Genomic DNA, 19,569 nt, shown 5'->3' with positions numbered 1-19,569 from the left:
ATTACTTTCTAAAACTAGCACATCCCTTTCCCGCAGCATTCTCCTCCCCATAGACATGGTTGCACTTAAGTTTTTCAAAACGCTTGAAAATGAAAATCGCATCACTTGTTGTCGTCTCAGGGACAGAGAACGCCTAAGTTACATCCAGAGCTCCTAATTTGCTTCTTACATGTTAAAACAAACACAAACTACAAAAGTACTTCTTTACATTGAAGGTGGCAGAGCCCTGGAACAGGCTGCCCAAGGGGGGTTGTGGAATCTCAGTCTCTGGAGACCCACAGGGACGCGTTCCTGTGTGACTTGGTCTGGGTGTCCCTACCTTGGCTTGGCTTTACTGTCAGCTGTGTGCCAGCACGCAGGCCTCACTGCTCGCCCGGTGTAACCTAACCGCCCGGTGTTCGGTCCCGCTCAGTTCCGCGCACCTCCTACAGCGGGGAGGCAGTGAGCTGGAGATGCACTCCGTCACTGGACAGGCACATCTGGCATACCGAAGCACTGACAGCACTTGACCCCTCCGCCCGGCGGCCTCTTTGGGCCTCTGCTGCTACTCCGGCGTCAGGCGGAGAGCTGAGGGCCCACAAGCCGCGCCTTTGGATGCGCCGCTCCAGCGAAACCCGGCAACCCTTCCCTCCCCTCCCCCTCCCCTCGCCCCATTCCCTCGCCGTAGGCCGCCTCTGCCCGGCGAGGCGGCGGCGGCGGCGGCGCTCTGGGCGCCTCATTGTACTGTGTGGGTGGCCGCCGCGGGGATGACGCAGCCGCGGGCGGGCAGGAAGGAGGGAGGAGCGCGTGATGGCCGGTGTTGTCGCGGTCGCGCTGTCTCTCGCTGCGCTGCCAGCCGTTGCCGCCGCCGCTCCTCCTCCGCTGCCAGCTCCGGGCCGCCGCGCAGCTACCATGGCCGAGGAGGGGACTTCCAGCGAAGGGTGAGTCCTACCCGCGGCTGCCCGCGGCGCGGAAGCACGGAAAGGCTGCCCGGCTGTGCCCCGCCGCTACACGCATCGCTCGCCTGTTCCTCTGGCCGCAGTCCGCAACACCAGCTTGCTGTGCCGGCGGTGGCTGATGCCGGTCCCGGGTGCTTCCTCCTCCCGAGCGCCCGGAGGGTCCCCACTCCGCAGCGCCTGGCGAACGTGTTTGCTGCCTGCCATTTTTGTCCGGGCGGACGGGCCGCCCTCCTGCCTGCTCCGGCTTCTTCCTGACTGCTCCGGCTTCCTCCTGCCTGTGCCCATAGGCGCGTCCTCGCCCGGGCAGGCTGCTGGGGGCTTTGACACCAGCTCCGTGCCCCCGCTGCTTCATTTTCCGGGTCCCAGCTTCGCGGGTCCTGGTCCAACTCCTGCAGTCGCACACCTGCCCGCAGGTGTGTACATACACATTTCACTGTCTCCTTTGCTTCGGTGTGTGTACGCGCTGTTGTGGTCATCCACCCTTCCTCTGTACGTACTGCTGACCCATGCTTTTTGTGCCTTGCAACTTTACCTGTACATACAGCTATCCTATCTTCTCATTCCACCTGTTGTATGCATTCATTAGATGTAAACAGTAAGGCCTCTGTGCCATCATTCAATCCCAGCTGCACAGGGTGCTGGGACATCCTGCCTAAAAAGCTTGGACCAGATGGTCCTTGAGGTTCCTTCTAACCTGGGATTCTATGATTCTGTGTAATGCTTGATACAAGTCAGGGATGAGAGCACATCTTTAAATTCCAAATCTATGAGCTGTTGCTCGGACTTTTCCCTCTTCTAGTAATGTATGCCTACCTTATCTCCAGCTGTCTCTGCTAACTTTTCCTTCATTATCCCAAGGTGTTCACATCTACCAAATGGTAACTCTGGCATGAATTATCATGTTACTGATCTTAACATATATCCCTAAAACTTGTTTGTAACTGCTTACTCACACCCTCAATATATGACATTGTCATAGCTATTAATAACTCTTTTGCCGGAAAATGTAGTTTCGCACTATATATTTGTCTATGCACATTAAAAGGGTGCCATAATAGTCAAGTTTTAATTGGTGGTCTGCTCTTCCTCCATTCACATATTCTTTATCCATGTGCTTCTTCTCATACCTTATCTTTCAGTGCATGTTTTACTTCTTGTTGTACACTTCAGCTTCCAGTACAAACCTGCTCTTATACCCTTCTACTTCCCTCGGATATATTGTCTGCCCTCCTTTATCCCACTATGGAATAATGCAGTCGTCCTTTCTCTTGAATCTGTTTACCAAATGTACTTAATACGTCTACTGGTGCCTTATCTCCCAGTGTGTCCCATCATATTTTATGGTTCTAGTCCAAAAAATACTCTGTCAAGAAGCTCTCTAGCTGTGCTCATGTATATGTGCTTTATCCCCTCTGTCAGATGTGTAAATGTGCTTTGTGTGCACTGTTGACATGAAATTTTCCTGTTTCTCCATCCTGTAAATATCTGGTGGTGTATCTCATTGCTGACTGCCTGGCCCTCAGAAACTCATTTCTCGCCTTTTCTTCTCCATCTCCTTTTTCTTATTATTAAGTCTCATGTTATTTTGAGAAATTCCACTTAAAATTCTTTAGCCACTTGCATGAAAATCATGCTGTGCATTCATGATTTCTTATCAAGGATGTTGCTGTTTACATGTTATTATGTTATGTTTGCCTTTTCTGTTATCTTTCAAAACTACCTGCATTCTCAGCTTTGTTTTTTTTTTTTTAGTCCTTTTCCTGACTTCTGGCTTTGGTATTTCATCTTATATATTTAGCTGCTCTCCCAGCTCAATCTGACCAGAACTGGACTACCCAGCTTTTCCAAACTCCCTGTTATGCTTTTGTTACCATGTATACGCATTTTCTTTTCAGGTATAAACTTCAAGGGCCTTCCCTTTGAAAGCACTCTGCAGTTTCATCCACTCTCTAACAAGGTGCTCTCCTCCTTTCCTCAAACTTAAAATAGCTTTTTAAGCTATTTTTTAAGCCCCAACCCTGCCTTTTATAGCATTACCCATTTGAAGCTACAGTTGCCTTCTCGGTCAGGTGTTCTTTCTGACCCATTCATATTCCTAAACCACACATCATTTATAAAGCCTCTTATTGATGGTTTACTGGTTTTCTAAGTAAGAGTCTTAAAATAACTCTGCCTCAACCTGTTTTGTTTGTATGCTCGTTCAGCGCATTAGCTGGAACTGTATTAGCTGTCGGGTTTGATCACACGGAGTGCCGAGCACTGCTGACAGGGTGCCAAGTGTGCTCGACTTCAGCAGCCTGTCAGGATTGCAGGATCATAACACTAGATGATCTGGACATAGGGTTAGGCTAAATTTTCAAATAGATGGAGGCAAGTTCCTCATCATGATTTTCTCAGCTGGAGAGCTTTTAAAGGGAGTTGATTTTCAGGATGTTGTCAGTGTCCTACTTTGGAGCTGTTAGTCCATTTGATGTGAAAACTGTCAGAGTAAGCCCCGAATTCACTAAAGAGTTCTGAGAACAAAATCTCATCCTTCTTTTCCATGAGTTCAGAAGGTGCATTAGCTTTGATGTAATGTTAGTGCTCCAAATTGTTAGTACTTTTATCAGTCTTGTTTCTAACAGAAGTCAAAATAAGCATTTCTTCCTCTTTTGAAACCGAGCAAACCTCTACACCCAGAGGAAATTTATAAACAAGTGAAATATTTTAAATATTTGTTGATTTCAAATTCCATGGCAGTGACAGGAGGAATTACAATATACCATCGCAACACTGGATTAACTTGTTAGTGACAGGCGTATATGAAGATTAAACATGAAGTTAACTTGATCTAAGTTGAAGAAAATAGCATGGGTCAACTTGTTAATGCAACACACTCAGTTTGTCAGAGTCTGGTAACTGTGCAAGGCGTGGTGAAAACCCAGTAGTGGCTGTGTTACTTTCTAGAAGACTTGAACTGAAAGATGCTCATGACGTTGTCCTGACTTTGAATGAGGAGATTAACTAAATAGATGTTTTAGTAGTAGTCACAGAAGACCTTGCTTGGTTAAGATGTCACTTGCTAATGATTTCCAAACCTCTTCACAGCGTTGGACCTTCTCTGCATAGGTTCTAGGTGTGAACTTTTGCCTGTGAGGCTAACAGCATAGCATAATCCTTTTACCAGTATTGAATTCACTTATACTCACTCTGGATTCAGCAGGACTGCTTATGGCTTATAACTGGGAATAGCAGCTACTAAATTGTATGTGTATATATATGGAAAAAAAAAAATCACCAAACCAGAATGCCTGTTTTTTTTCCCCCTCTGAGATAAGTGAAATAGCTTTCCTTAAAACAAAGATTTAAAGGGATCTGCACTTACAAGCCAATGTCAAATTGCTTGTAAGTGGCCTGTAGTCTCATAAAAAAAATGGCTTGGAGTAATATAAGTAAAATAATAGGTAAATAGGTAAAATAATAGGTAAAAATATACACTGCAACACCAGCAATCACAGTTATTTTCATATTATCCTTCAAGCTTGTTTGTATTATGGAATTCTTTATATAATTTCAAAGTAAGCTGTTTGATTAATAAAAGAGGAATAGTTATTAGGCTTAATAGAGCCTATGCCTACCTCTTAGTAGGATGGTTCATGGGGATACCACAGTGGTGTATTAAAAGCATGATAGTACAGCATGAAGGGACACTTGCAACTCAGTATTTGTGCTTGATTTTTTGCTCGTATCATCATCTAGGTTTTAAAGCAAACTGAGTTGGTAGGCTGCTGAAAGCAGGTTTCTGCTTGGTTTCCTTTCCTTTAAAAGGAGACTATTTAAGGGCATTTCCTATAGCACAGGCGACTGACTGCAGGCATGGTACCTACAACTTGCATTTTTAAAAAGTGAGTGAGACATAAGTGCAGACATGTGGATATCGTTAAAGGATGTTTCCTTTCTCTTTTTGCCAGCAGGGTGGTGTCAGTCATAGCTTCAGTGCTTAATGCCTTTTGCATTACACCTGTGCACTCATCTAAAAATACATGTGTGAGCAGGTTTTCAGGCCTTTATAGGATTGTTTCTAATGGTTTCCCTGACCTTGTATGAATCTGGGGAGAGAAGGTCTGTGTTTTTCTCTTCGCCCCCCTGCAGACTTGAGAGAAGGAAAAGTGGCAAAATCTAATAGGGTTTATCTCTTGTTCCAGTGGCATAAAAAAAAAGGTCATGGTTCTGTCCCTGGAGTTTGAAGAATCTCATCTAACTGCCCTCGTGAGAGGCTTGTTTAAACGCTATAAAGTATAGAACAGTAATGTTCAGCTTTTCCCAGCTGGCAACCATAGCCAAATATTATGGAAAAAAAATAATTGCAATGAGTGTATCAACATAGATGATCAGTTCATCTCTTGTTACTCAGTTTTGGCTCCTTTTTGAATTCCCTTCTTTATTAGATATTCTTTGAGCTCATGTTTAGGACAGAGATTTAAGAAAGAGTTTTCTATTTGTTAATTTTCTTCTTCATTTGCTTCACCCATTTCACACTGGTCCTCCATGGTTATGCCTGATGTACACATCTTTGTGTAGGGGTTTTCTAGATTTCAGTTAGACTCATGTATGCATTTACTTACCACCTTTTAAGTTCCCTCAGATTAGCAGGATATTATGGGTTGATGGCAAAGAATTGCTGAAGGACCACTGCCTTGGTCAAGATCTGTTCCTGAAGCGACAGTGAGGCCCCTTGGACTTTATTTCAGAAGTTAAAAACAGCATAAGTAAAATTGGGCCATCCCATACATTTCATTTATGATTCAGCAGATATGTTTGGGATTTTTTTTTTTCTGTGAGTTCTTTAGTTCTTCATAGTTCTTTTATGATTGCTAAAGGAGACTGCCTTAGGTAATACCAGCTAGGAGTTTGAATGCTACAGGCTGGACATGTCTAGGCTGAAGGATTTTCTCCTCCACTCTTTCTGCAACTTATAGGATAGACTAGAAGGATGAAGTCAATATGTATGCAGTAGTTGGGCATCAATTTTTATGGATACTGTCACTAGAGAGCAGACACTTCAGTGTCTGGCCTGACAGTTTTCGCTGCCTCCCATAGAAGATCCTACTCTCATTCAGTGATTACCTGGCCAAGACATCTCCTATGACAGAAATCTCCCCTAAAAATAAAATATCTCACTATAATTATCAGACATTCAGCTCAGATCTTTAAAGAAAAATATGAGAAGTGGAGGGAGGAAGATAGTAATCATGTAGTAGCTTTTAATTTATGCTTAGGATATTACTGGTGGGGAGTAAGGCAGGTTAAAGAGGCAGCATTAGGAAGTCTACTACTAACTGTGTCAGTTAAGTGGAAACTTTCCAAGTATCAACAAAAGACTCTACTTCTTATTACATGGATTTGGGTTTATTCGAAGTTTTTGAGAGCCTGCTACAGGGCTGGTAGTCCCAGTTAGAGACCTGCTGCTCCAAAAGGAACAGTGTCTGTACAAGGAGGACCTTTGACTTTTCTGAAGTTTTATGGGAGAATCTGAACAACTTTCCCAACTGATAAATTATTAAAGCACCTTTTATCTTCCTCTTATATAGTAGTTTATTAAGATCACTTGCTTATTAAAAACAATTGCTTGTTGAGGAAATTTTGATTCTCATGTTTCATAATTTCTGAATTATTTTTTGAATACTTGCAATTCTGACCTTTCAGAATAGGGTTTTGTACATGATCTGCATTGACAGAGAGAAGAGGGCATGGGAGGAAAGGTGAGTGTCTGTGTTTGCATTGAAAGATCCATATGAGAACCTGAACAGCAGGAGAGAGGTCAGTGGAGAAGAGAGATTTGTGAGTCAGTGAGGCTGGATAAGGGAATGAGGTCAGTCTGGAATAAGGTTAAGAGGGTAAAAGGGAAGGATTTTAAGCAACACCAAGAAAACATGGTGAGGAATAGCAGAAAAAGATAGTGCTCCAAATGAGTTGTAATAGAAGACTCAGGATCATGGAAGACCACAGAAAGGAGGCATGAAAATGCATTCTGTGGCAAAGATGCAGAAGCACCTCAAATACTGAAGTGAGAAAGAGAAAGGTATTGCAGTAAGGGGGGAAAAAAGCAATGCAGACTATTGTAGAAGTTTTCTCTTGACTACATTTATTAAGTGTCTCAAGGCTTGCACTAAATCTTATTAATAATATAATATCTTTCCATAAGGGGACGTTTGATACAATGGCTTTTTAGACCCATTTAACTTCTTACCTATTTTTAAGACTACTTATGCTTCGTTGACCTCTAAAGTATTTGTAGTGTAAGCATGTAAACAAAACAGTCTGTTTTGAAAAGCATTGTGCACTTCTTAGGTATTCCAAGAATTGGAATTGAGGTTGCGTAGCACAAAACATTGAATACCAGTTCTGTTTGACATAGATAACAGTCACTGTAAGGAACACAATGTAGAAGCTGTTCTCATGATCTGCAGTGAAACAACCCATCTTCAGTGTGTATTCACACTTGAGTATGGGTTGGGTTTGTGTATAACATTTGGAGCTAAGGGAAATAATCATGTGTTTTAGATAGTCTTTCAGCTGTGCTCTTATATGGCTCCTTATGGTAAAATGAAAACATCCATCTCCTATTTAAGTTGTTACCTAAATTGTGCATAATACACAAGGGAATATAAACAAAGATAAAAGGGGTGGAGCAGTGGGTGGGCAGTGGGGCTGATTTATGAGAGGTGCCTTGTTTTGTTCTTGTTTCCATCTTGTTTGATAGAACTCAGGGACAGTCTGAAATGCAAGGCCTCTGTCATGGTACATATGAAAAGGCTGACAAAGTATAAGCAGTGTTGAGGTTATGCAATGTCTGAAGGACAGCAGGCGTACATCAGTAGGCGGATGGATAAAATGGAAGTAGTAGAAAGTATGTAACATCTGAAGGACACAAAGAGGAAATTTTCATTTTCTTTATTTTAATTATGCTTTTCTTAACAAGGTCTTAATGCAGTGTGTTATTTGTAGAAATAGCTGTGGCAATGCCAAGTTCTACCAGATGTGAGTTTACTGTGAAGGAGGCAGAGGATTGCAGCTCCTCAGTGGTGCTAAACTTGTGTGTGACACGTGTGATCTCTGTCACAAGGTTGGTCAGTTTTAGTGGGACTGTGCAGCTCCCTCCCCGCTTTCCTCTCCTCTGCATCTTTATCTCTATATTCTGTATTCTTCCATACGTGGTCTGTAGTTGCCAGTACAATTTTTTCTCTAGACTGTGTTTGATTTTAGCTTTTAAATCAAAATATAAAATAATGGGTCCCTAGAAGAGATGGAAGGAAATAACAGACATCTTGCTTAGCTGGTTTCTGTAAGCAGTTAGTGGACTGTAAAGTTTTTAAGGGGAAATGCCTGTATGTTAAAGAGTGTGTTATAAGTTATGGAAGAGCAGTATTTCTGAAAGCTTGTTAGAATTAATCAGTTCTCTGCTCTGTAGTATATTTGTGGCCTGACTTTAACCTGATCGTGGAGAAGACTTTGTGATGATGAAGGGGCACTGGTCTTGTTTGTAGATTTGTCGCAATGAACAGTGACAGGAATAAGTAATAGCTGTATGACCACACGTTTCTTCATTATTGTACACATGCTTAATGGTTTCTTGTGTTGCGTGCTAACAAAGCTGCTTTGTAAGCAGTATGAGCACTACAGGTTGCAGGCTTTGGTGGCAGTCCATGGATAAACATTCTTGTGGCATCTTCTGAAGAAGTGTATGCCCTGAAATTGGACACCTTTGGGTATAGCTAGAAAGGGGTTGGAGTAAATGACAAAAATGTGTTAAAAGCATACATATGAATAACAAAAAGCATTAAAGGCAGTAATGGGAGACAGAAAATAAAATGGGGAGAGGATGGCAGTGATGCACAGTATATAGCAAGGTATGCCTGTGGCTGAGGGTCAGCATGGGAGGGAGCAAAGTTGTAGGTTTTCTCGGTGTGAATGCTCAGGTTGCTCAAATGAATGTAAGTAACACAGTAAGCTTCCGTATCACTAAAATAGCCAGAAAATTCTCATTTGTTATGGATAAGGTCCTCTCCGACCCTAACTATTCTATGATTCTGTGAATTACATTCATTATTTACATTCTCTGGTTAACTTCGATAGTTCTGTGATAGTGAGACTTCTGAGTAGCACTGTGAATATAAAAACAATAATAAAATTTGCTTCTGAATTTTTACATTAATTCTGATGTTGATTGTCCTGAATACAGAGCTCAGGATGCAGTAAGTACATGAAGAATGCGTTGTTTTTACCTCTGACCTAGTGTAGCAATATTCTGCAATAACCTATTTTGTTGTAATGTTTTTCTGTTGGAATGGGGCTGATGTACCTTGCACTTCCTAGAAATATTATGCAGAGGTTTTCAAAACATTCTATTTTAATGTTATTGATGTATCCAAGAGTTTCACAACATGTAATTGCATGGAACATCTTGGCTCTTAAACTCATCTAGACAGATTGTAGGCAGGGTTATAACGTCATGGAGGGGGGAGGAAGTGTTTCCTTTTTAACCCGTTGATAGCAATTTTGTACATTTTTTGTCGTCTCATGAAAATGGTAAATAGACATTTGTTAAAGGATTGAGGCTGTTTGTTCCCATACCCTATTCTTCATTATTGTTTCTGGGTCTTGCCTCCTTAGTGTGCTCCTCAGGGTGTTTCCCTGAGGATTACAACATTTTGGTCTTTTCATGCAATGGTTATGAAGTGAAACACAGAATATTTTTCTTCTCCAGATGTTTGCCTGTGTCCTGGGTTTAGCAGTAGCAGTCAATTTTTCTCCTTCTGAAACTGCCAGAGCCTAATTTTGGTCCTAGGAACATCTCATTCAAACTGTTGTGGTGGTGGTTACTATGTCTAACTCCTACTGTACATGCAGAAGCTCTGCCTCTGATTATACAGCCTTTGCAATAACAGTTACTGTACATAGATCATGTGTGCGTGAATCATTTCCACTGTACTCATTATTCCTGGAAAACTGATGCGCTAAAGGAACATGCTGCTCTTTGGGTGCAGGGATTAGGTACTAAAAGGACTCCTAAAATTGGTTATGCTCTTAAAGTTCTCATGAAACCATATCCTGAGAGATCCGTGCCCAGTTTAACCTAGTGTGGCTGAGGTCATGATCGTATGTTACTGTCAGTGGCAGCGCTGATTTAAAAGCTTTTCATCCTTCACCTTTTTTTCTCTACTTTATTAGCCCATAGGTCTGCTGGTTAACTGGGTTCTCTCTAGCTGGGTCTCCATAATTACCAGGTTTAAAACATAGTTTCTTTTAATGCTGAGTCATTTCACAAAACAGAGAAAGCAACCACAAAAAAGTTGACTTGGCAGAATGGAGTAAGCTTTTTAGATCTGATCTGTTGGTAGTGAGGATAGCCTGGAATTCAGGCATTGCATCACTCAGTTTACTGCATCCTGACACCAGCAGGAATGAAAACAAGGAAGTTGGGTGTTTCTCAGAGTTTGACTAACAGATGGACTTCTGTGTGTTTTGTCTTTCTCATTTTATAAATTGGCTTACCTTGACTTAACAGACTAACAATGAATATTAACTGCAGTCAGTTATTTCTGTCAAAGGCTTAAATCTAATATGTATTTATTTGCTGCGTCTTGTTCTCACTTTCATGCCAAGCATGTTGCTTTCACATGATAAACATAGTTTTCTAATTTCCTAAACTTTCCAAATTTAATTAGGAAATTTGAGTCCTCTTTCATGCTAATCAGTAATACATTCTGTCATATTCAATTAAACGCGCTTTGCTTTATAGTTTTCACTTCGTTTTATAATTAATAAAATCTCGGTGTTATATTCTTACAAATTACTCAAACAGGAGGAGCATTCATCTTGGTCTTTAAGAATGTATTTTATTCACTTATTCACATAGATACTTTCTCCACACCAATGTTCCTTCTCATAGCAAGATTCCTGCTTTAAAATAATACCAAGCTTGAATGTATGATTTTCTTGGACTTTAGATTATTACAGCTACTGAACTGCTAAAGAGCCTGCTGGCTTGGCTGAAACCATATAGGAGAACTTGAACCTGTTCATAAAATTAAATCCAGAATGATTAAGTAACATCCTACTTTTAGTGGTACTATCTTATGCGTTTTAAATTTCTCATCACTATCAGTCATATAATACTGTCTTACCATACAGAAAAATGTTATCAAGTTTGAGTCAGAGATACGCAGTACCAATATATAATAATTAAAAAACTTTTTTGAATGGAAAATAGTTGCCACTTCTGCAAGTCATCAGGTTTACTTTTCAATTTACTGAGTTTTGGAAACATGTTTTCTTGTTCTTTCATAGACTAGTTTGAAATTGGTTTATTGCATTTTTTCTCCAAAGTATTTCTTTCCCAGTGATTTGATAAACAGTCTACATTCAAGAGAAATTCTCCTAGGAGTAAATTGAGAATAAGATGGAACTTGGATATAGTGAATGCTGGAAAGAAAGATATTTTTCTTTACTTAAAGAGTAGGGGTTTTGTAATGGTAGTGTTGATGGTACATGTTAGTAAAAAAGCTTTAGTTTTTGCCATAGTCATGTAAACAGCAGTCACAGTCAGTATTCTGGTCTTGCAGGCTTAACCCTATCATTGGCCTAAATTAGCCAGGTGTGAACATGCCCTTTTCTCTGACATTTTGACACATAAAGTTCTATTTGATTGTGTCATCCTTGACTGTTTTTTTTTGCTTAGTATTGTTTCAGGTTATTACCTGTAAACTTGAAGTGTAGTAACCAGAATTAGAATTTGCTCTGAAAACCAAATCCCACTTACCTGTTAGGCTTTGTGTAGCCTATTGCTGCTGCTGACGAAAATGGATAAAACATTCAGTAAACAGACTTGTTTCTTCTGTTGCTCTTAAAAATAAATAAATAAATTAATAAATAAAGGGTATCTGTAATTATTTTGCTTAAACATCCATCTATACAAAATGCTGTTAACTGTAGACTTACAGCTTTATAGTAAACAGATTTACTTCTAATGTTGGCACATATGTTGACCTTTTGCCCCATTATGAATATCTGATGGTCCTTTTCGCTCCTCCTGTTTTGTTATTTCTGTAACAACTGAAAGGTTTGAGTTGCTTTTCCCTGCAGGTGTTTGCTCCATTCTTTTAATTACTGATCTCCTCTAAGTGTTACTTAGAAATTAATGATAATGTTTAAGTATTTAGGGTTGATTGTTGGGTTGGTTTTTTTTTTTGTAAAATTCTGAGCACTATAACCACAATTCCGTAGAGCAGTTAAATATATGACGAGTTTCATTGAAGTAAATTGCATATTTTTATGTGATAGTGTTATGTGTGACCTTAGCAGAGTACGCCTTATGATGTCTATATTTAGATTTCAACATACTGGCAGTTCTGAATTCCTTTGCTGACACAGTACTTTAGAAATACTTTATGTGGAAACAAGAGTGGAGAGTCTGAGAAGGCTTTATATTAGCTTATCCTTGGTTTGTTTGTTTTTTCCTGTTATAGTGCAAAGATTCTCTTAATTTGGTGCTAGCTCTAATTGATGGACGTTCATAACTGCCATGCCAGCTGGATGGCCCTGAAAATCGCAATGCAGTTCCTCTTGGTGCTGGGCAGAAACACTAAAACAAATTTTCTCCATCAATTTGATTTTATTTCCCTTCTTTATAAATGGCTGGAATTACTCCTGAGAGTCAGTAGGGGAGGTGATTAGGGTTCTTGAAAGATTAGCTTGATTCTAACAAGATTTCAGGGTAAAAGGTAAAGTTTGAAATGGTTTACAAGTGAGTTCACCCAATGTTTCAGCTTTTTAAGTTTTGGAGCATGTTCTCTAGCTAAAACCTTGGTAGTTTGCAGCACTGTTTGCCAAAATTCAATTAAAAATATTAAATATGTTTACTGAGAGCAAGACAGCAATAGACACGCAGCTCTGTTGCTTGTGCAGTCAGCTACATTCCTGTAATCCTCTGTGAGTTACTGTGTAATTGTTGTATACCCTGAGCTCTGCCTTCCTTACTGATGTCATTGTTTGTAAGTCCAGATAATCTTCATGACAGGAGGGTCTATTCTCCACACTTCTGTCATTGGTGCTCCTTTCAACACCTGTTTTTTGGCCTATACTGGGAGTTTTGATTACCATACTAACTTCAAAATTCTTAGTGAAAAGCCAGTTTTATACTCAGCGCTGTAGAAAGATCTCTGCGCATCCTGGCTCAGTGGGTCAGCAATTCTTGACAAATCATCATGTAACAAATGGTGTTGGTTGCTTTCATTTGCTTTGATTTAGGAGAGTTTTGTTGCTTACAGGTTATTTTGGTTGGCTTTTTTTGCCAAGCAGTGTTTCCACAGATTATTACAGCTAGCTCTACACTGGTGGTGTACATGGGAAGATGCCTCTGTTGAATGACTTTAAACTTAATACATCTTGTAAGCCATGTGCTCATATAATTCTAATGTAAGTAAATTGTAAACTTGAAAAGTGAGAGAGTGAGCTCCATATATGTACATTTATATCTCCTAGATAGAGTTATAAGCAACTTCTGCTGAACCTCTTTTATGGTAAAGTTTAATTTTTAAAATCCACATAACAAGCCAGATACCAGATAGAATCACAAAATGGTTTGTGTTGGAAGAGACCGTAAAGCTCATCCAGTTCCAACCCTCTGCCATAGGTAGGGACACCTTCCACTAGACCAGGTTGCTCCAAGTCCCATCCAGCCTGGCCTTGAGCACTACCAAGGATAAGGTAGCCACAGGTTCTCTGGACAACCTGTGTTTTGACGTAGCCCAGCATATGGTTGGCTTTCTGGGCTGCAAGAGCACACTGCCAAGTCATATCGATAGACTGTTCCGCTGTTTGAGTGCATACCTCAGTGTTACAATGGATGTTTTCAGTTCTTCATTATTATCTAAGCTTTCATGTGCTTTTTGTGGAGTATGTCAAATTTGTAACTGGCTACAGAGCCATCAGTTGTCTTATATTTTACCAATTCTCACCACGATAAGTAGGATCAATCTAGCTGGCAGAATGGTAGTTTTTGAGTTATCTATTTGCCACATTCTTCATCCAGTTTCACCTAGTTAGTGGAGGTGGATGGGTGGGTCAGGTTCACTAGGTCTCTGCCTCTACTTGATTCTCAGTTCTTTTGAAAGTTACCCTTGGGCAATTTAAACTGTGCTGTTACAGCAAGTTCTTGATTCAAAATAACAGTGAGGCAGCTAAGGAAAAGCAGTATTATCCTTATTTGCATTTTACATGATATTCAGTTGTCCTTTACTTCTTAGCTTTCTAAAGATAGTAATCATTATTTATTTTTAAATACTGATTTATAAATGTTTATTTTTATCCTTTCTTATTCTTGGACCTATTTTTATCCTTTCTTATTCTTAGACCCAGGCAAACAGGACACTTGGCCCAGCCAGCCTACGTGTTAGGTCCTGGCTGGTGGCTTCGTCCCTGCACATAGGGGTTGCAGCTCCACACTGTCAGATGTCTGTGCCTGTGCCTCTTTTGTTTTCATTAGTTATGACTCTGTTGGTTGCCAGCATAGGTTATTGATGGTCTCACTGCTAGCCTCACACCAGTAACCTTGACTTTCTCCATATCCAAGGCTATTCAGTGGGTGTCTCTGGGGCTTTTCCTCACCTTCTGGTCTCCTGCCCCAGGCGTGTAACATGAAGTATTGAGGTCTGTTGGCAGAGAGAGTGACTTCTTTGAGCGCTTGGCAGGTCATCAGCCTCCAGTATTCCAAACTGCTTCAGGGGGATATGGAAAAGCGTAGCTGACTCCAGAGAGAAGATGCAAGGAAACGTTCTATGGCATGCTGTGCTCTACTGATTATAGCTTAATTTAGCATGGATGTTTGCACTGGTTTATGTTACTGTATGCCCACAGACAGATATACAGGTTAAATTCCACTAGTAATCTGATGTGTAATGGCCACATGTGCAATCAGTATAAAAATTAAAGAAATTTGGGCTGTCAGTTGCCAGATCTAGTTCACACTTTCCGGTACAGCAGGCAGCTAAGCCTTCAAAATACAAGATTCCACTGTTGAGATTTCTTAACGTAAAAAGAAAGATGGAAATGAAGCATCTGGGAAATGCTGGGTGATGAGGGCAGCATAGGGTCTGCGTCTTCTTGCAGCGGGTAGCTCTCTTACAGTGTGAAACTACTGCTGAAATCTTTAGTTTTCTTTCATACATTATGTTATCTCCATTGCTGGTGGGCATACTGTCTTGAAAGGTCCATTGCTTCTTTTTGACATTACATAGCTGTTTTAACTTTACATCACAGAAATAAAAGTGATAGGCAGTGTAAGCAGTTGACATTCTTCTGTGCATTTAGAAGACACATTTAGCAAAGATATACAAAAGAAATGATACAGCCACATTCAAGCCTTCCAAACCTGTCAGAGAAAAGATTCAAATAGATTAAAAAGTTGGTTGTTCTCCACAAGTAGAAAACAGTGTGGTAAATCATTTTTTGAAGGAGGGGAGGAAAAAAGATCAAGCCTTGACTATAGGGAAGTAAACATTTTCTTTCATAAAATACATTTCTAGAAAGTGACCTTTTTTTGACAGAAAGCTTTCTTCACTTGCTCTTTTAGTTCAACGAGTACAAAATGACTCAGTTGCAAACATAATTTTTATTTTAGGCATTTCAGCTTGCTGACTGTCAAGCTACATATGCACATTATGATTCAGTATTTATAAACAATACTGATAACTAACAAGAAAAAATGGGCATCTGTTCCAACTTTCCAATTTTGATACAATTTTCTAAATATTTTTCCTCAGTGTCCAGGTCTCTCCCTAAGACTTGGAAATAAAGTTCTGGGACTGAACTGTAGATTTTATTTCATTGTCTTGCTGGCATGTTGCAGCTATACATTTCTTCAAAGAAGTTTCTTTGCTAAATCAGTGGTTTTGCCAAGAAGAAACATTTCATACAGTTTTGGCTTAGATGAAATAGTGACTGTCTTCTGTGCTTCTAACCCAAAAGTTATGAATGAAAATGCCTAGTTAAGCATAGAACTACCAGAAAGTTTTCCTCAGAAGGGTGTTGACATAGCTGTTGTTTAAAAATTTACCAGAGTAATTCATAACATTGGCCATACCTAGTGATACTGTTAAACTCAGATTTCACAGTTACTTGCTGGTGAAATTGCTTTTGGCTGCTGCCAGCTTTAACCTCTTAAAAATCTTGCCTTTAAATGTGGGGATTAATGTGGAAGCAAAACACTTGGATGCCCATTTCCGTAAGATGCCAAGTTACGTCATTCTTGAGGATGTGCACGGAAGGACATACAGCCATCCCTTCCCAGTCTTGATATCCCCTAATACGTTTCTATGAACCTGAACAGTGCTGCTTGTTATTGCATTGTACATCCCTGGAAAACCTCTCTTGTTGTATCATAAACTTCAGTAGCTGTGCAGCTGGAGTAGCTCAGCCCCCAAAAATGTGGGGAGAAGGTCCTTTGGGTAAGAAACTTGGTGGCAGATCTGTAATTTGTTATCTGTGTTGTTTATGCTCTAAAAACTTGGACATTAGCAAGTTTATAGTCATCTAACATTAATTGGTGTACAACTAATACAGTGTTCAGTCCTGAAAATTCTGTAACTAACTGAAAAGCCTTTCAGTGTAGGAAAACGCTAAAGGAAGAAAGTTCTTCAGTGAATTTAGTGACCTTATTCTCTTCCCCATGAGGAATAGTCTGAGGTCCTGCAGTAGCAGCCTTTGTGCTAATAGTCTGAGCCACAAAAATAGGCAAGAGGGGAAAAAGAGGATTCCGTCTTGAAAACAAGGGATAAATTAGCACCAAGGACACGATTGCTGTGTCCTTTGAGGCTCTGTCAGGGTAGCAATGTTGCTAGCTGAGTCAGTCCCCCTGCTGTCATGGTCAAGCTAATGCTACCAAGATAGTAACTGACAGCTGGAAAAACAGCCTCTGTTGGGGGAATCGATACTGCTGTGCTGTTTTCCTCTGGCAGTTTGTTTCTAAGTTAGTAACGAAGACCCTTGGTTTTTGCTTTGCTAGAATAAACCTGCTTATTTTTCACCTTTTAAATTTACCTTGCGAATAAGTCAGTTGAGGTTAGGCTGGCAAGCACATGTTTTAATGCTTTCTGGAAATAGTAGGTTCATATAAGGTAACATGCAGGCAGACTTCCAAGGGAACTTGAGAGGAGGCTGGAAACCCCCTATGATTGTGTTGTATATCCTGCCAGGCTTGTCGGGTCAGCATGAGGGCTCATGTCTCCAGGTTCTCAGAAGAATCCTGGTCTGACGGAGATAGATGAAGTACACTCTGATAAGGAACACACAGTGGAGAAGCAGCAGGCTGTTTGGAGAATGCCCCTGATAAGAATGCCACCTTATAAAAGTCAGGAGAAAGTGAACCCCTCTCACTGCACTCTTGTCCTGCAAGGCATAACATTCAGATGGGTACTTTTAAGAAGAGCAGCAGGAGAAATGTCTGCAAAGCATCACATGATGCAAAAAACTACCAGCTTGCTCAGGAATTTTTTATTATGTATTCCTATTGTAGGTTAGGATGGTTATTCAGCTGGCTTCCTGCCTGGTGTCCTACATCACTGCAACACCTTAAAGAGGCTGAGGACAAAATGCTGAAATGTAAGTCTTTAGTTTTTAATAAGATTTGTAAATATACATCTTAAATATAAATATTAAATCTAGATTTTCTATAAATTTACAGTAAGTACTCTCAAGTTGTTAAATACAGCTTTTACACTGTGGTGAAATAAACACGTTTAGAATTAGATTTTTGTTGCTCACTTATTTAGAGATTTGATTGTAGGCTCTCCCCTTTGAAAGAGAATTCCTATTTAAAACAGCGATTTCCATGCAATGTACTTTGTATTTTATTTGGCATGTCTAGCAACATTTTTTCCTACTCTTTCTTTAGGTATTGCAAGCACATATGATAAACGATATGTGTATCTGCCTAATGGAAATAAAATATGGACGCTGTCATTCTCTCCAGAGCTCTCACATAGAACTCCACTTGTTCTCCTGCATGGGTTTGGAGGAGGTGTTGGACTATGGGCTCTCAATTTTGAAGACCTCTGTGAGAACAGGACTGTTCATGCTTTCGACCTCTTGGGATTTGGACGGAGCAGTAGACCACACTTCGACACTGATGCTCAGGAAGCAGAAAATCAGTTTGTGGAATCCATAGAAGAATGGAGAAAGGAGATGGGGTTAGAAAAAATTATCTTGCTTGGACACAACCTTGGTGGATTCCTGGCTGCTGCTTACTCATTAAAATACCCATCAAGGTAAGTGAAAATAAAGGAACGAAAGAATTCCTTTTCTGTATTTGTCTAGTGATTTCAACACAGATTTTATTTCATCAGGCTCTTTATAGATTATCTTCTAGTAAATTTTATCTTTAAGTTAAAGAAACATAATAGTGCATTTTAAGCCTGAAACATTTGTTGTATGTTTTGTTCCCAGGTGAATACAAAATGAGTACATATGGTGAACATGCTTTCCTGAGTACTTTTCTGTACCTCTTTGGTTAAGTACCCCCTTGCTATGTTATAAGGGGAAATAGCAAAGTCTGTATTTATGGGTGAATGCTTGTGACATCTCTGATCAAACATAGGTCTGTGAAGGGAAAATAGGCCAGTTTCTGCCAAACTTCCCTTTATTATGTATTACAGTGAAACTTTTGAAAGTAATTCCCCTAGGTAATTTATGCCTAGCAGTTGGCCTGGTGCTGGCATGATGATGGAAAAATTATTTTAGTGACTGTTTCATTTAAATTATCTGTATGCCACTTAATATTTCTTCTTTGCAAAACAATCCAGCTGCAGCACTCTTGTAATTATATTTCATCAGCTTTTTCTGCACAGTACTGTGGCCAACAGCTAATCCATTTTTTCCCTTGAAACTAGTAATTTGTCCTTTCCTTTTTTTTTTGTTTTTTTTCTTTCTTTCTTTGTCTTTCTTTTTTTTTAATACAGTTTGGTTATATAGCCCCTGGTGAGCTAGGATCCCACCAACTGAACTGAGGTCCTGCAGTATCAAAAAGGGACATTGCTTTCCTTTAGGTACACATAGTGGACTCTTGTGAAAAACTGTGAACATGTTTAGCTTTCCGCATTTTATGGCAGATTCTATATTATACAAAACCTATCTTATACTTTTATATTCACATAAGTATTTTTTTTCCTCAGTTGGAGATTTTGAAAGAAATGTATACGTCATTTTTTGGTAAAACACTTTACCTTTTCCTTTCCAAGTGGATGACAGCTGCTCCATGTGGCTGGAAATTATGGGTTAAAGTATATGTGTGTCTAAATCCAGAAGTGCAGTGAAGAAATGCAGTCCTCTGCTTTTGGGATGTAAGCCTGTTATCCTTTTGGGCATAAACCAACTTTCAGTTAACTGTAGTTAGTTTCTTGCAGGAACCACTTCCAAGTTTGTTAGCCCTCTCTCTGAAGTACCTATAAATGGTGCTATTCTATCCCTGTGAGATGGGATAGTGTTTCTGCCCTGTGCTTACTTAAATCAAATGTGACACTTTGTTTTCATGTCTCACTGTGCTTATGTTGGGGTTAATTAATTTAGGGGTGTTTCAGATTGTGTTCTCCCATTAACT

The 19,569-nt window shown here is 40.0% G+C and overlaps 1 protein-coding gene across 3 annotated transcripts in view; it reads left to right on the top strand.

The window, feature by feature from the left end:
- The first annotated feature begins 697 nt into the window (after nt 1-697).
- Nucleotides 698-19,569, top strand: part of ABHD5 (abhydrolase domain containing 5, lysophosphatidic acid acyltransferase) — a 28,586-nt gene continuing 9,714 nt past the window's right edge. The window contains exons 1-3 of one of the 3 annotated variants that reach the window (XM_061465012.1): nt 698-920; nt 17,491-17,576; nt 17,869-18,241. In XM_061465012.1, the coding sequence (XP_061320996.1) occupies nt 790-920; nt 17,491-17,576; nt 17,869-18,241 (590 nt within the window). In that variant the 5' untranslated portion in view covers nt 698-789. Of the gene's footprint in view, nt 921-1,336; nt 1,356-17,368; nt 17,388-17,490; nt 17,577-17,868; nt 18,242-19,569 lie in introns of those variants that run through there. The other 2 variants (XM_061465014.1, XM_061465013.1) reach the window with 2 other exon arrangements.

The sequence above is a fragment of the Pezoporus flaviventris genome, unplaced genomic scaffold, assembly GCF_033815535.1.
Source record: "Pezoporus flaviventris isolate CSIRO_AGI_PZ_B2104156 unplaced genomic scaffold, CSIRO_AGI_Pfla_v1 ptg000037l, whole genome shotgun sequence".
NCBI classification, from domain to species: Eukaryota; Metazoa; Chordata; class Aves; order Psittaciformes; family Psittacidae; genus Pezoporus; species Pezoporus flaviventris.
Note: the sequence above shows the minus strand (reverse complement) of the source record. Positions and strands in the feature narration are given on the sequence as shown.